This window comes from Caloenas nicobarica, chromosome 6 (assembly GCF_036013445.1).
Source record: "Caloenas nicobarica isolate bCalNic1 chromosome 6, bCalNic1.hap1, whole genome shotgun sequence".
Classification (NCBI taxonomy): Eukaryota; Metazoa; Chordata; class Aves; order Columbiformes; family Columbidae; genus Caloenas; species Caloenas nicobarica.
The window spans coordinates 26,693,380-26,709,908 of NC_088250.1; the positions used below are offsets into that span (position 1 = coordinate 26,693,380).

Consider the following 16,529-nt stretch of genomic DNA (forward strand, 5'->3'; position numbering starts at 1 on the left):
AATGGCAAATAGGAACCCCCAAATCCTGCAGTACTGTTATTTTCTTCTCACCTGCATTGATGAGCTTCATGGTACCGGCACGAAGCAGCTCTTAAGCGGTAGCTGCACTTTTGGAAGGAGCATCTCACTGCTGTAAGGCTGCCAGCAGCACCTGGTCATTTTCTCATTTGGGAAGATGAGGCAAGTGTTACAGAATAAAGATTTTCTCAGTTCTTACGTTGAAGGCGTTTTCAGCTTTCTCGGGGGAATAAAAGAGAAAAAGGAAAAAAGTCTATTGCTTTGTTTGTTTCACTGTCTTTAAAAGTGGGATCTATCGTCTGGAGGGTCAAATCATCATCCATTTCTGCGGATTTTCTATGGCTGCTCCTCAGCGGCTGATGCCATAATGTTTTCTGAAACGGCCATTAGCTGAGTATCTTTATGAACAGCTTCCCAGGGAAGTAGCTGCAAAGTTCAATTTGCTGAATTATGAGCACATCTCTGATAAGAATTGCATTATATGGTACTTGCATGCTGAAAGCATTAACTTTATACTTTGAACTTTTAAAATACGCATTGATGGATCTGGTGAGGACTGAAGAAGTAGAAAGGTGAAGGTCCCCAAGGATTAGACATAATAAGGAATAATTGCTACCTTTTTTTTTTTCCATGGGAAAGAAGTGGTATATTTAGAAGAATTCTATTTAGCTGAGGCTTTTTCACTAGAAAAATCCATTTGTACAAAAAAAAAAAATGGAAAACCTCTTTAATTGGTTGAAAATTTATTACAACCAGCCATAACTTAAGGGCACTTGATTTGTGCTGAAGAGCTCTTTGGCTTCATGGAGTTGCATGAGATTTACCTGGCGTACTAGGGAACAAAACTGAGCTTACTCATGTATCTCACACAGAATAAGTCTAAGTATTCTCTGAAATACTTTTTAATTAAGAAGAAGCAGAGTGAAACAGCAGTGGGTTTATCTTTCAGAAGAGACTAGAGCATTCTATCTCACAAAATGGATGTGGTCTACAGTAAATCTGCAGAAGTTTAAAGCCTCCAATACTTCAGGTGAAAGCCCAAGAGCTTCAGACTGGGACACTTCTCCTCTGGGATGCTGAGACAGCTCCCGTTCTGTATTCAGGATGAGCCTGGAGCTGAAGTTGCTCCAACAGCCAAGTGCCCAGGGGTGCTCAGGTGTCTTGATTTCACATGCGCAGCACTGTGATTTCTGTGCCCCAAAGCCTCCTCACTTAATCGGTGCTATTATCACACCTGATGAGGCACAGCAGGTGATATTTGAGATGCTTGCCTTTTCATTCCTTGCAACTGAGCAACATTTAGTAAGAATTACTTAAATCAGCTAATCAAAAACACGTTCAATGACATTAGGATGAAGTGGGCTCTAGAACATCTAATCAAAGTTATTTTTCTTGTGGAAATCCTTCTGTAGAGAGAAAAGTAAATAAATCTCAATGTGATCTATATATTGTAAGCTCTCTGCTCCTTGAGCTATTGATAAGTAATTCCTGAAAATCCTTTGTTATTCCATATTTCAGGCAAGGGTTGACTTTGTTCTGGTGGAACAGGTTTTTGCAAACCTTTTCTACTTGTATTTTGATGGCATAGCTGAGACCGTCCAAGCGCCGGCAGGATAGCTGTGGGAGCAAGGGCAGGCAGCGGTGCAGCTGGGCTCGGCCAACACATCCGTGTGCAGCTGGGACAGCCTGGTCTCTGCCTCCCCGTGCCAGAGAAACGGGGCGGGGGCGGCGTTTGCAGGTGTGACTTTGATGGTGGTGCATGTAGGCAGTGGCATGGTCCTTTGCGGCATTGGTCCACCAGTTCCTGTTTCTGTTGAATGGGCACTGAGCCCTGGTTCTTGAAACTGGGTTTTCATCCCCTAGGAAGGTTGTTCTCTGACCTTAAGAAATTAATTTGTGTAGAGTTCGGCTACCCAAAAGGGCTGATGCTGAAAAGACAAGACGGTGGAGCTGTAAAGGGGCAAAATATGAAGCTTGGTGCAGTGGGCAGAGCAGGGGGCAAGTCACCTCCAACACCTGGTCACTTGGGAGGTGGGTGAGCTCCTGCCATCTATGCGGATGGGACCACAATGCTGCGTCCCACAGAGACGTGAGGGCCTGATCGGGTACAGCGGGGAGACACCACCCGGCTGCCTGGATTCTGCAGACCGAGGGCTTGCATTTTGCTGATAAACAAAGCCAGAGATGCTGCTAGCACAAGCTGCTGGAGAAAAATACCTGCAGAAAGTCAGGGCACGTGTTTTCTCCTCTCTGAAGTCAGTAGAGCCCTTTGCTGTGTCGCACAGTGCAGAATAGCCCGGTCTGCTGGACACGGGGCAGGATCAGTCCTGGCTTCTTCTCTTTGGGTCCAGTGGTGACAGCAACAGGTCCCTCGCTGTGTTATTTGCTCTGAGGACAACTACTGGGTCACGACTCCTGTTCAGAGGAATGTCCTCCCAGAAAGCCCTGTCTGTTGGCACGACCTGCACACAGAGACAGATCTCAGCATCTTCTCTCTCAGTCAAAGGGACCCTTAGGGACTGTCCACCCCTCTGAGTCCCCCAGCAGTGGCTGTGCCAGGTGAGAACCAGCCCCCAGCACCCCTGGGCATGAGGGCAGCTTTCCGTGCTGTGCCCCTTTCACTGCTGAGTGGGACTTACCTCATAGGGCTCTCTGCCCTTCACTTTTCACTAGCCTGAAATTGGGGTGTTAAAATCCTCTGTAGCCCACTGCACAAAAAATACACTGTGATACTCTGTTTATCACAAAAATGTATGCTTTCTGTTCCTTTGAAGTACTTTTCCTTCAAGGAAATTGATGTCAAACCATGAGACACCTGTAGCAACTCCCTTTGGTCTTCACCAGTGGTGGCAGGGATGCGCCCAGAGCTGGTGGATTGTGCCTGCCTGTGGGCAAACACATGGGCAAGTTGCTGTCAGCTGAATATTGAAACAGCCCTAGCCAAAATCAAGCCCTTTTTTTCCTTATTTCTGAATGGGAATGGGTAGAGCCACATCCAAATATTTCACATTAAACTCCACAACGTTCCTGCTCTGCTTTTCTGTTTCCGAGGCATTGCACAAAGGTGTGATAGCTCACATTAAGCTCCATGGAGCTGTGTTCAATCACCTTCCCCTGGAAATCAGTGAAGGAGCGAGGGCACCGCTCCAGACTGCTCTGAGGATGAGTCATGGCAGCTGACTGTCTGAGGGAGGCAGAGCCGCTCTCTAATGCACTGGGCTTTCTGCACCGAGGACTTCTTAAGTCTCTGCCCCCTTTTTTTTTTCCTCGAGTTTTTATTCCTCGTTTTTCTTTGTCTCTTGCCCACCCTCCTACTCTGCAGAGCTCTTTAAGATTTTAGCAATTAAAGGGGGAAAAGAGCCATCCTTTTTTCTGCTCCCTGGTGGGGCCACGAGCTGATCTGTGTTGCAGAGGAGACCTGTTCCTGCTGCTGCCCAGCCGAGTCCCTTGCACCATTGCTTACCCTGTGGGAAAGGTGGATTACGAGGTTGCCCTCAGGCTTTTTTGATGTGGCATCACGGGAGCACAACAGCAGCACTGTGAGGGTCTTGCTTTTGAACATCCCACTCAAAGGTGGCAGAGAAGGAGCAGGGCAATTTGGTAAAGAGGGCAGCCAACACTATGGTGCAGCTCAGGGGCTTTTTGGGCTTTCCTGTGCTCTGCTGATTGGGACACAGCTCTGGGATGGGGACTGGCCAGACTCCTCTCCCTGAAATCCCTGCACTGTTGTTGTGCACAGGGCTATGGGAGTTTTGCCTGCTGTCTGCCTCTGACACAGCTTAGCCTCGCGAGTCATCCGCTTTAACCAAAACGAACATCTTTTGGCTTAAAACATGGGTCAACTTCACTGATGCTGTGGTGAGCAGGCCAGGTGAGGTGATGAGCCTTTAGCTCTGCAGCAACAAAAAGTCCCAGAAACCCTGCAGGTATCAATAAGGTTCAGAAAAAAGAAAGTCTCCCTTCCTTCCCCCTTCTCGATCCTAGTCCCAAATTCTGAGCTGCCACCCCCCGACTCTGTCTGTCCATGCATCTGTCTGTCCCAGAGGCAGTGACCGGCACGAAACACTGGAGACGGCCAGGAGACGAGATGGCTTAAAATTCCTCTTGGCTGTGGTGAAGCCAAAGGCTGTGGGCAGCAGCTGCTCAGACAGAAAGTCACATCGCTTGTGCTATTGGTGTGACGAGTTTTCCTGCAGAAGGGGGCTGTGGAGTGGGTCCCACCGTGCCCTCCCTGCAGCTGTGGCTGCAGCCTTTTGTATTTTCATCAGAGAGGAGCAGAAAAGCCCCAGCAGCCTTGGTGCTCCTTGCAGGTGCTGCAGCAGCAGCCTCCGTGGGCGGAAAGGCAATTCGTGCTGGTTTTGGAGGATCGGGAGCTCTGCAGATGTGATGGCTTTTCAGACAGGTCTTGCTCTAGAACAAAAATTGGGTCTTAGCTCAGGACCTTGTGAAACGTATCCCTTTCCTGCCTAGCACCCACATTTCCAGGCACCCCCAAAATATGCCTCGTGGTCCCAGAGGGGTGTGTAGTGTTTTTGCTGGGTGTATTAAAGCTGAGCTGCCTTTCTGCTCGCACCCAGCCTGTAGGCAGAGGGATGCCTGTGTTTTGTGGCTAGATTAGTCATCGCCCTGTTGGAGATAAGTGCCCTATTCGCAGGGCTGCCAGAACAGCTAATACCCATCAAAAATTGCAGAAAACCAGGAAAAAGCAGAGCTGTGCCCCCCCCGCCCCATCTCAGAGCCCCCAGAATGCCATGCCCGGCTGTGGCTGCTCAGTCGTACAGCAGCGGGGATGAGGAGCCCCAGAGAGGGACCCACACCTCTGTCATGCCAGAGTCCTGCAGAGATGTGGTCCTGCCCCAGGGAGCTCCCAGGCCAAGATCCCACGCAGAAAATGTCAGCCAGGCAGCCGCAGGCTTACAGCCGTGACTGAGAAACAGAAATAATTGTCTAGAGCCGGATTTTATTCAGTGCTTTATGGGGCTGCATTTTCTCTTTCTGCTGGGGTCAGGGGTGCTTGTTGCCCCCCAGGGCACACAGATCTTGCCTGGCATGGGGCAGCGCTGCCTCTGCATGCTGCAGGCATGCCCGGCCTTGCAGGGGAGCTGTGGGATGAGCAAGTCCTGGTCATGGAGGTGGCATGGCAGCAGTGATGGTTCCTGGGGATGGGAAGAGAGCTGCAAGGAGTCTGGGTGATTGCTTTTTTTTTTATAATTACTTGTATAGGTTTTCCTATAGGTTCCACAGGTTTTAGGAAGCTGCCTGGTTGCAGGAATGTTTCCCCAAATAAAATCTATTGGCAAATTGCTGCTGACACAGAAATTGGGTCCGTGCCTGGCTCTGCTGGGGCATGGGGCAGATGCCACCGTGCTGCAGAGCCCCATGCATAACTGTGTCCTGTGCTGTCACAACACCGTGGGGGATGTAAGCCGTCTCACTCCTTGCTGGGTCCAGACTCTGCATCGATCTCCCCAAGTGCTGGAGAATTTCATTCAATATACACATTCATAGGTGCTTATTATGTGTCCCTTGTTGCCTGTTGCTGACTGGCACGGTGCTCACACAGGAGGGTACTCAGGGAAAGAATCTGAGATGCTGGTAGTAACGTAAGTGTTTAGTTTAAAAGGATTGAGGAGGAGTTCCTGTAAGTGTGTGAAGACAAAGTGATCATTAGTACATGTTTATTGAAGTTTACCAGCTCTGTAACAATGGGTTTATCTGCCATTGGACTTAATTCCTCTGTAATTGTGTTCCTAATACGGAAATCATTTGGCATTTATTTGCGATAATAAAACTTCCCACTGCATTTAAATTCAATGTGAAGTTTTAAGTGTTTTTAGGAGACTCAGTTGAAGACATGAAATTAAATGTTCCTAGTTTCTTCTTCCAAACAAGACAGACTTGGATAAATGCTAGCAGTCAGATTCATGTGTGCAGCTGCTCCTGTGAGCAGTTGGAACTGCATGTGTATACTCAGAGAGACATGGTAGCCCTCACAGTGTGGACAACTACTTCAGCTTCTTCCCACTGCCCTGCTCTGGCCTGGGGCACTGGTCCTGTGAGTGATACTAATGACTGATGCTGCTTTTTACACCTGAGCAGGGAAAACACACAGCTGAGGTGTTAACACATGGCAGGTGTTAAGATCACCATCAGCCATCCTGATATGCTCTACAGCTTGCACCAGTTTTCAAAATGTTTGCTTTAATAGCTGTGGTAGCAGAATGCAGCTCTTTCTAGCTGGTCTGATGCTCAGGAGTAGCCCAGGCAGTAGACATGGGTCAGCAGAGCTGGAAAGCCCAGAAAACCAAGTCTTGGCCCAATGACACCATTGTCCACAGCCCTGCCACGTTCAAAGGAGACCAGGTGGGCAGATTTGCTATAGCTAATTTAAAGTTAAAAGGACAGGCCTGGGAAACACATCCCATGGCTGCCTGCTGGTGGGTGAGCAGCTGCAGTTTTGGTAGCAATGTATGGATGTGCTCCCAGCAGTGATAAATGACAGATAAAATAGCCAGGCAAAGCACTCACACCAGCACACAGCAGGGGTGACGCTGCTCCTGACGTCGTTATTTTCTCCCTGATTATACTGGGCATCAGAAGCGAGCACTGGCAATAATTTTGTTTCCCATCCTTTCTCAGAACTCCTCCCAGTAGGCTTAAAATAGCAGGGCCCAGATAATCATTAGCCACTTTGACGTATTGCAATGGGCACAGATCGAGAATTCATAAGGAGAGGACAGAGCTGGAACAGACCCACACTCCCAGTTCATCTCCAGCAGTATCGTCCTCCACAACGTAAAGCCTGGCCTTGCTGCTGCTGCTTCTAGGGACAAGCTCCCATCACAGCCGGAAGAAATAAGGAAGAATATTATACATAATTGCTTAATATTTTACTCTTCCCAGAAGTAGGGAATAGTAATAATATATAGGGAAGAGTATTTTATCCATATGTTGAGAGGATTATAGCTGAAGCCAAAGACACCTTTCCTTTTTTGTTAACTCTGTTTTTTCCACCTTTGACATGAACCCCAATTTAGACTTGGATAACAGCACAAAAAAGGCAGGTGCCCTGGGTCTAAAGCCCACTTGATTGTTTCAGGGGTACGAGATAACACTGAGCAAGCTGAGGATGAAGCTTCCGGCTGGGGAGCATTTCTCCACTAGTGACTGATAAAGCAGAAATGCTGCTTAGGCTGATCCAAGTGACAGGTTGTAACTCTACAAAGGAAAATTGCAAAAATAAGTGTTGGGAAGTAGAACCTTCAAAGAGTCTGTGGAGGGAACCGGTGAGAACACACTGGAGAATATGTGCAGAGCGGTCTTCTACAAGCCTACAGAAATGGGCATGGGGATTTAATTTCCAACCCTAATTGCTGCCATCAGCACCTCATTTTGGGCTTGCTTTTGTATGTGTGTAGCTTTTAGCAGAGGTCTCTGCACAGCAAGTCCTTCCTGTGTATCACAGCCAATGGACTGCTCCTGAGCTCGCTGTACAGCCAGTGGTGAGATTCCTTTTCCTTTGCTGTACAAAGGATTTATTACTTTAATATGTCCCTGGTGTTTATTTTTCTGCTGGTACAGGAGTGCATGTGTGCATGTGTGCATGTGGCAGTGTTTTATGAATGCCTGCTGTGGACAGAATTGGGCTTCACAGTATGCAAAAATAACTGTGCACCACACGCAAGGATGTAATATTTCACACGGCTGGAGAAAATGCAGTAACTTAGGTTTTTTGCTAGATTTGCAAAAATCAAGAAACTAGGGGATTCATATCCACAGTTGAGTCCTGAGCTCTTGTAGGAGCCGGCAGGACTGTCTGAGTTAGAGCATCCCAATTAGGGGAGGGGCATTGGGTCCCCACAGCAGTGTAGGATGTTTATGGACATCTCTTGGCTCTGAAGAGACAAGCTCACATTTTTTAGACTCATTTGTTACAGAACCCAAGAAGACAATGTGAATCCAGGCTGCAGCTACAGCTTTTCTGCTCTGCCTTTGCCTGGAGGTTGTTGCTCTGAGTTTCTGCTCTGTTCTGCCCTGTTCCTGATCTCTCGTCACTGGTGCCTCCAGCTGCTCATTAGACAAAACCCAGGTCGCTCACTTGCCCTTCTGAGCCCTGCAGGAGACCCTGGTGTGCGGCGAGGTGGAAAGGCGCAGACACTGGAGAGCTGGGAGGTTTCTGCGTTACCTGCTTGGTGCTGGGATCACACTTGTGTGCTGAGGGGTGAATCTGCTGAGAAAATAAAAGCACCAGGGACTGTGATGAGGAGGATAGACCAAAGGCACAGAGCAGTGGTCCTTGCATCAGTTTGGCTCTTAACATGGAAGAGGGGTGCAGTAGGCACAGGTTTAGCAAGCAGAGGATGAGAGGAGCTGTGCTAAGCCCTGATCCCTCCCTGTTCACATCCTGCCCAGCAGTACATGCTCATGCGGGTTCCTTATCACACTTGTGCTTGTGTCCATGTCCCAGCAAGGGGCACGAACACGCACACCTGAACCCGCCCCACTCAAGCTGCACCTCACACAGGGATTTTGAGTGCCAAATATCAGTGGTGCTTCTCACACGCACCTTCCCACCATCTAATCCTTCCCCATTTCCCTTCTCCCGGCTTGTCCTGTTGCACCTTTCCAGGTGAAAAAGGTTCACAGATCCTACAACCTTGCTTGCTCCTGCTCTCCCTTTGTGTGCCCTCCAGTGTGTAATGAAAACCAGTGACAGAGCTGAGCCGGGTTTTGTAACATAAACAGTTATTTACAGTTTTGCTACATTTTCATGGAAGATGACAGTTTTAGGTCACCTAGCTGAAGCAAATGAAATGATTAACGTGTTTGCATTAGGTTTCCTAAAAAAAGGTATCACTCTTGCCCAGCGTGGTGCTCAGTTCCTCAGGTCCTGAGACCCGGTGTGGTACCCTGAAAGCTAAGACAATTTCCCACCAGGGTCAGCAAGAGCAGGGTCTGGTTTCCTAACCCAGGGCAGCTGGGATGGGTGTCTTTTACTGTGTCCAGCAGTTTCAGACACCAGGGTCTGATATCCTGGTGCTCCATCAGTGGTTATGATGGGGCTGATCTAGGGGTATACGAGAAAATATCCTCTCCCCAACACTGAAAGCAGGATGCCTGCCTTCCCCATCCCGTAGATAATCTCGTTCTGCCTTTAAAAGCTTTTAGATCTTGGATCACAGCTAAATACACTATCGGGGTCTATACTGTGGCTTTTAAACGCTAAGAAGTGGGGAGTAAAATCTAATGGCTCAGTTCTTCCCTAAATAAGCGATAGCAAATATCTGTAAAATGAGCTCCTGAGCATGTATGTGCAAAGAGGAATTTAGTCCTGTGGTGAACAGGATGACAGATGGATCAGAATAATATTGGGGTTTCATGGATGCCCTGTTTAAGGCAACATAAGAAACAAGGGAGAGAGCCAGGAGGTTCAGTGTTTCAGCCGTCACTTATAAATGTCTGTGTGTCACAAGCCAGAACACAACTTTTTCTTCATCTTGCTTACTTCTAGGGTGGAAATAGCCAGGCGTCGAGGCTATCTGTCAGTATGACTCACTTTTGGGACAGACTGTCTGGGGGAAATGGACAGGGTAGGGGGTGAAATTTGAGGACTTTCGAGGACCAATACACACACCTGCCACCCACGGTCAGGTATGTCCCTCCAGGTCTGGGAGCTCTGGGAGGGAGAGTCCCGTGTCGAGCGCTGCAAGCTCCCACTGCCTGGCAAGTCCTGGTCAGTACCACATGGCGCTGGGCTCCGTACGAGCCAGGTATTTGAGATCATTGCATCCCTGTCAAACTCTGTTCACATCAGCCAAGAATTATTAGAGGCAGAATGGTTGAAGGCAGCACAATTACCCAAGACAAGCCAGGTAAAAAGGAACAAAGAGCAAATGGGTGGAGGATGGAGCACTTTGGCCAGCACCAGTTTCTGCCGTGCCAGGCAGTGCCGTGCCAAACTATGCTGTGCCATGCTACGCTGTGCTGTGCTCTGCCATGCTCAGACTCTGTGGGAGGAGGAGAGTCTCACTGATGCTGTCTGTCTTTTTCAGGGGGAGTTGCTGAGCCCATGTCGGTGCGACGGATCGGTGAAGTGCACGCACCAGCCATGTCTGATCAAATGGATTAGTGAGAGAGGCTGCTGGAGCTGTGAGCTGTGTTACTACAAGTATCACGTCATTGCCATAAGCACAAAAAACCCTCTGCAGGTAAAGGTACTAGAGACATTTCAAAGTCTATTTATTCTCGTTTCTATTTTTGTTTTTGGAAGCAAGTGGATTTTACCTGTGTGGGTTTTCCTTCCCAGCGCACAATGATCCATATGTTCGAGACACTAGAAAGGGTTACTGAGGGCTGGTCCAGAGAGGCCCCATGTTCTGTTTGGTGGTACCAGGGGCATCCCTTGGGAGTTTATTCTCTGCCCTTGACAGTTCCCACATTCATTTGCCTCCTGTTGAAAATGCCAGTGTGACCACAATAGTGCTGTAGCACCTCACAGCCCTTCAAATGGAGCCCATCCACTGGAGACCACAGGTACGCCACTGTCCCCAGGGTCAGATGGGGTAGAGCAGTTATGGGATTTCCTACAACCGAGCAGAGTCTGTGACAGAGCTGTATCTTGAGACTCCACGTGTCTATAGTTGTGCCATTAGCCCTGATCTTCTCCTGCTGAGCCTCCTCTGTGTTGGCATGAGGGATGGAGGAGGTGGATGGAGGGCTCCTACAGCTCTCTGATCCTGCCACGCTTTTCACTTTACTGCTCCCCCATGATCAAATACATACTGGCATGGCCCAAGGGCTGTTGGCTCTGATGCTCTGGTCTCTCCAAGCCTGATTCTTGGTGGACATTTGCAGATGTGTACACAACAGGTAAAGCACATCTTGATGTAAGTGGCTATGAAAGGCATCAGAGTACCAACCTTCTTTCTCTTCTCAGCTCAAAAGCACTGTGATTTAATAGCCCCACTGCAGGCTGGTAATTGAAATCAAGATTCAGAATGGGGAAAACTGTGTGGCTGTTAAAAATGGGATAAATTATCCTTAGTAGCTATTGATTTATTGCGAGGGCAACACCTGAAGATGGACTAATTGCTGCATGCCTTTGCTGAGCACCATTGGTGCCTCGGACGTAAGGAAGCACATTATATCCAGGCACTACTGCTTAATTAGCATCATCTGGACCAGAGAGACATTACAGCAGCATGCTGTGGTTTAGAGACTGGTGCAATGTCTGTAAGGATGTTGGTCTGTCGAGCACCTGGTGGAAGGCTTTGGCTCTGTCGCTCTGCTCTCTAACAGGAGAGAAGGACTTTGCCAGTGATGTTGCCCAGTTGTACGGGAGTCGGGGGGGAATGCAAAGTCCTGCTCTCTCCTCCAAACTGCAGTTTCTGTGTGTCTTTTTCCAGGCCTGAGATCACTAACCACAGTGAGGGAACAGGGACAGCCCTTTAGGACTCCAGTCTTAAACGAAATAGTGAAATTAGTGGTGCATCATGGAGCAATTTTGCAGGGGGGAAGGAAAAAGACTGCCTGCTCTCTGCAAGTTCCTACAGCTCCTGATTCGATTTTTCATGTGCTGTGGACTGGAGAGATCCGTAGTTTCATCCCAAGCCCCAGACCCGGGGTGCTTTAATTTCTTGGCTCTAGTAAATCAGAGCAGATTGAAACACAGGAGGGGAAATGTGGACAAAGCAGTGTTTGTTTATTTCTGGAAAGCTGGTCCATGAGTGCCCTAGTGCTTCCTCCGTCTCAGATCAGGAGTGCGATGCTGAGCAGCAGTGAAGGTTTGTGGGTGAATATTTATGAACGTGCATGCAGCCAACATTGCCTTTAATGAATGACCTCCAAATGCTCTACGCCTTCAGGTGGCTCAGGACAATGGGTCAGTGACTTTCCCCCTGCTCCTCACCTGGCCAAAATTTATTTGATTTATTCACAGACAAGCTCCCCTCCCACACACACATTCAAAAGCCTGCGCAAAGGGTTGCTTTTTTGGAGCTTCTCTATTAGAAAGTGGCCTGATCTGCTGTCCTTTGCCACAAACACAAAAATTAAGTGGCAGGAGCAGATAAAGAGCCCAGCTCCAGGAGCAAGCGTCCCAGAGGACCATGCAGACCTCAGGCTTGGAGGCTTCACATCGCTGGCTTAGACTTCACAGCACTTCTCGCACAAGCACTGGGAGATTTGGAGAGTGGGAAGAAGCAACTGGAGTGAAAAACCACTTGATCTGGAATAAATGCGGCATGTGTGGAGTTACAGCTCTGTGCCTGGTGCCAGCACAAAGGCACTTTCTGGGAAGCAGATGCTACACTAGCACTAGTATGTGAAATCCCATGGGAAGTGGCAGATTGACGTACCAGGCCTGGACTTCCCACAAGGACTAAGAGCTTGTCCCCCTGTAACGCGTCACCATGCAACGTGCCACAGCATCTGCAGGTGGGAAGAGCATCCTTTCTGCTTGGTCTTCACCCCACGCGTGGGTAACAGGGGCCACCTGGGCATACAGCATGTCTCTAAGTAAAGCAATAGTCTCTCGCCTTTCTTCTCAGGGTCTGCTGGCACTTCTGCCCAGCTTTATTCTTACTAGAAAGCTCCGAATTCTTCATTAGAGGTTTCAGAGGGCAAATGCTGTAGGAAAGCGTGGTTGTCTGTTTATTCCAGACCAGCTATAATTCAGGCAAGGACCACACAAAGCTCACTTCCTTGTCACATGAAGCTGGTTTGGGTGACACTCTGACCCTGGCTAGATTTTAACCAGCAACATGGCCTACCTATCCCTGGTGACTATCTGTGTGTCCTCCCATGTGACAGACCACTGGAAAGCCAAACCCAGGTATCTGGCAGACCCTGGGCTCCCTGAAGCACGTCCAGTTGGTCTGAGCCGGGCAGCACACCCAACACCCACATGTTCCCCAGCACCTGCATGTTTGCCCGTTTTGACATCTGCTGCACATTTTTGGGAGTGCCTAGGAGCACGATATGGACCAAATGTGTCTGGAGACTTGTGACGTGGGCAGAGAAGTTACAGTGGGGGAACATGGTTCATGCATAATTAACAGACTCCTTCCAGCCTCCAGGCTGTTTTGATGTCTCATGCCAGAGAGAGGCCTTTAGATGGGTATTTTGGCAGAATGAATCTGTAAATTAACGCCCCTCCCCATCCCTGGATTGCAGGCATTTAAGAGAAAAAGTCTGAAAGCAGCAACACTGCAAACCTGCTGAAATGGGGGGATTAAAGTTGTTGGATGACATAGCAAGTGTCCTGCCAAGCAGCAGTCAGACAGCAAAGAGCAAAAATATCTCACCAGCTGTGAGCAACCAGAAGATCCAGACCTTTTGTCCATCCATCCATCCATCCATCCATCCATCCTTCCATCCTTCCATCCATCCTTCCATCCTCCTGCTCTCCAGTCTGCCAGTCATTGAGACAAGAGTCATGGGCATGGAGGCTTTAAATGCTCCTCTCCATTTCCATATTTGTGAAAGCCCGTTATTATTAAAATGCCCTGAAGATTCAAGGTTTTGATAGCACTGCAGACACTCTGGTGCTGGTACGTGGTGGAGTTACCTGCAGTGATGGGACTCTGCAGTGAATTTCATCTATACAGCTCTTTTGTAGCTGCTCCTTAGCCGCATTCACTCTGATGCTCTGATTTCAGCAGATACAAGATCCATTCGAACCAGCCTTCCCAGACCTAAATCTGTCTGCAGTCTCAGGGAGTTCAACTCTGGTTTACAGTTGTTATCTCTGACTCTTTGTGTCTTGTGGGTTGTTTCAGCTCCAGAGATCCTCAGTTATCCAGTGCTGGGATTGGGATCTGGTCCTAGTTCTCCTCTGGATCTATTTTGACTGTGTTGATGCTCTGTTAAGACCTGATGAGTGTCTGTTTGTATGGCCTCTTCATCAGGATTCTCACATCTGCAAGGAAAGTGGCCGAGGTCCCAGGGTGTTTGAACTTCAGCCTGAGCTCTTGAGCTAAAAAGCTTGAGACATGTTTGCTGGGGTCTCCTGTTTGTCCCAACTTGCTGTTGTCATGTGTTAAGTACGAGCCTTGGCTGGTCCCTGCTGAGCTCCAGCCTGCAGCCTGCAGGCAATGTGTGCAGTCACAGCAAGAGAGACTTCATGGCCTGTGCATTGTAACAGAGGCTTTCCAGGGTACTGATGCTGTAGCCTGAGTCTTACCAGATGCTCTGGCACACAGAGGAGAGGGAGTTTCATCACTGGACATTTCCATTACATGGCCCTGGTGGACCCTCCTTCCTCCCTGCTGCCTTTCCAGTATCTGAATAAGCAACAGTACCTGTAAATGTACAGCAGGGAAGCTACCACAGCAGTGGCACAACTTCGCTTGGTGAATTTATAAAAAGAAAGGCCATCCTCCAAAAGATAATTGAGAACAGTCAGGTCCTCAGGACAGCAGTGAGGGGAGAGCCAGACCTAAGCAGGGCTGGCAATGGTCCACTCCAACTTTCTAGGAAAGAGCTCTGCTTGCTTGCGATGCTGGGTCTGAAAATGAAATCGCTGACTAGCACAGCTCAGGATCTTAATGATACATACTAAGGGAATGTGTCAGATATAGCAATAAAAATAAACCGAACTGCCTGAGGCAGGCATGGGGGAGCTCTCTGAGGAGTGTAGGAAGTCTTTTCCAGCAAGCAAGTCTTCTTAGCAAGCTGCTGCAGAAAGACACAGGTATCTTCTGCAGGCAAATATCTGCCTTGGATCTGATCATGCTGGTGCTTGGGAACCTTTGGAGACTGCTAGTGCCGAAGAAAGGGAAACATGGATCAGGCTTTAAATACTATAGTAATGACATTATTATTCTGTGTTACATTAGCAGCAGGGGTTTTCACTCACAAGTGTCTGAGGAGAAGCAGTGAAGCAAACAGAGAAACAGGTTTCTCCCAAGTAGGTTATGAAACAGTCCAGGAGAATAAGAGAGACATGAATGGCAGGCGCTGGTACCTGCTTGGCCCCTGGCGAAGGTCATCACAAATGTGAGACCTGGGCTCCTAAGAAACCCTATCTGAAGCATCTTGGTCACAGAGTTTTGTGACTGAGAGAAACCTGGGGGAAATCAGTCCAAGAGAGCATGGTGTTTTGTATGTGCATATCTGGGTGGTGTGCCAAAGCAGTTGGCCAAGGGAGATGGTAGCAGAGGACAGACGGATAGCTCCTGAGTGAATGAGGACATTTCTTCAGAGTGGTCTGGAGGGATGGAGCCCTTTTTCCAGCACGGGTCGCAAGCCATCACAGAGAGATGCTTGGGCATGCTCTGAAGCCATTGTAAGCCCAGAGCTCACAAAGCTGCTCCTCTTATCCCACAGGAGCCTTTAAAGCTTTCCAGTACCAGCAAGTCCTTAGTTCTGCCCTGTTCAGCACTGGCAGAGCTTTCTACTTGCCTAAAGGTCACATTCCTCATTGACAGCCTGGGTGAGCTACCAGTTGTTAAAGGTGCACTTCAGTACAACTCAGCAGCTACCTGGGACTCAAGAGTCATCAGCTGAGGAAAGAAGGGCGCAATTTAATTTCTTCCTGCAAGGTGGGATTGCTTGACACTGTGACCTAGCTAGAGCTTCAACATTTGAGCTGGAGATTTAGAGGGATGGGGCTGTGTCTGCAGCCCAGCATTCACACAAAGAGCTTTGGGAGTTTCAGATGTGCTGGTAGAGGGACTCTGCAGTGTTGCTGAGACCTTTCTTTGCAGCTCTAGTGGTGACCTGAGGACAATAGGGTCACCCACCAAATCCCTGGTCTGCTGGCTATAATGATGGTAGAGCAGGGTTAGGAGAGTGGATGATTTTCTAAGGACTGTTATGAAATGTGAAAGGCACACTGCTGTGATTGAGGCAGGCCCCTGAGGCCACCGGTGCAGGGATGCATCAGGCCCAGCTCCTGCATCTGAAATTCATCAGCACGTTCCACCTCCGAACAGCTCTTGGACCCTTCTCTCTGCACTCTCACTGGGAAGCAGGCTTTATGCTCTGTCTCGCACCTTTTCTTCTCTCTGTGCAAACCTCATAGCTCAGGATGTGTAGCAAAATGGGATTAAAAGATAAAAAATAATTACTCCTGTTATTAGTGGCTCCAACTAGATGTATGGTGCTAAATTGTAGTTCTCAGGGTCGCTAGAGAGGAAATACAACATTTATTACTTACTTCTTTTTTTTCTCTTCCTGAAAAATATTAAATTATTCTGCAAGCTGGTTATTTTCCCCAGTGTTCAGCTCTGACCCATTTACCTCCTTGCCAGAGGGTAATCGCACCCCAGTGCCATCTCCTCAACAGTCAGGACTTCTGCTGCGTGTGTCACTGTCACTTAGTGCCAGATGCCAGGAGAGAGTCTCCTACCCCCTGGCACGGCTGATGGACTCCAGCCTCTTCATTATTACTGCAGCAAACTTCCCGGCAGCTGCTGCCAGCTGAGCAGTATCAGGCAGCGTCCCTGCCGGTGTTTCAGCCTCTCTGTTCCCAACCGCAGCGAGTGGGGTTTGAAGTTTGCGCCCAGGTG

General features: G+C 48.7%; 1 protein-coding gene across 1 annotated transcript in view; it reads left to right on the forward strand.

The window, feature by feature from the left end:
• The window catches only part of MARCHF4 (membrane associated ring-CH-type finger 4), a 98,956-nt gene that overhangs the window by 60,714 nt on the left and 21,713 nt on the right, over positions 1-16,529 (forward strand). Inside the window, exon 2 of the mRNA XM_065638112.1 lies at positions 10,071-10,226. Coding sequence (XP_065494184.1) covers positions 10,071-10,226 — 156 coding nt within the window. The remainder of the gene's footprint in view (positions 1-10,070; positions 10,227-16,529) is intronic.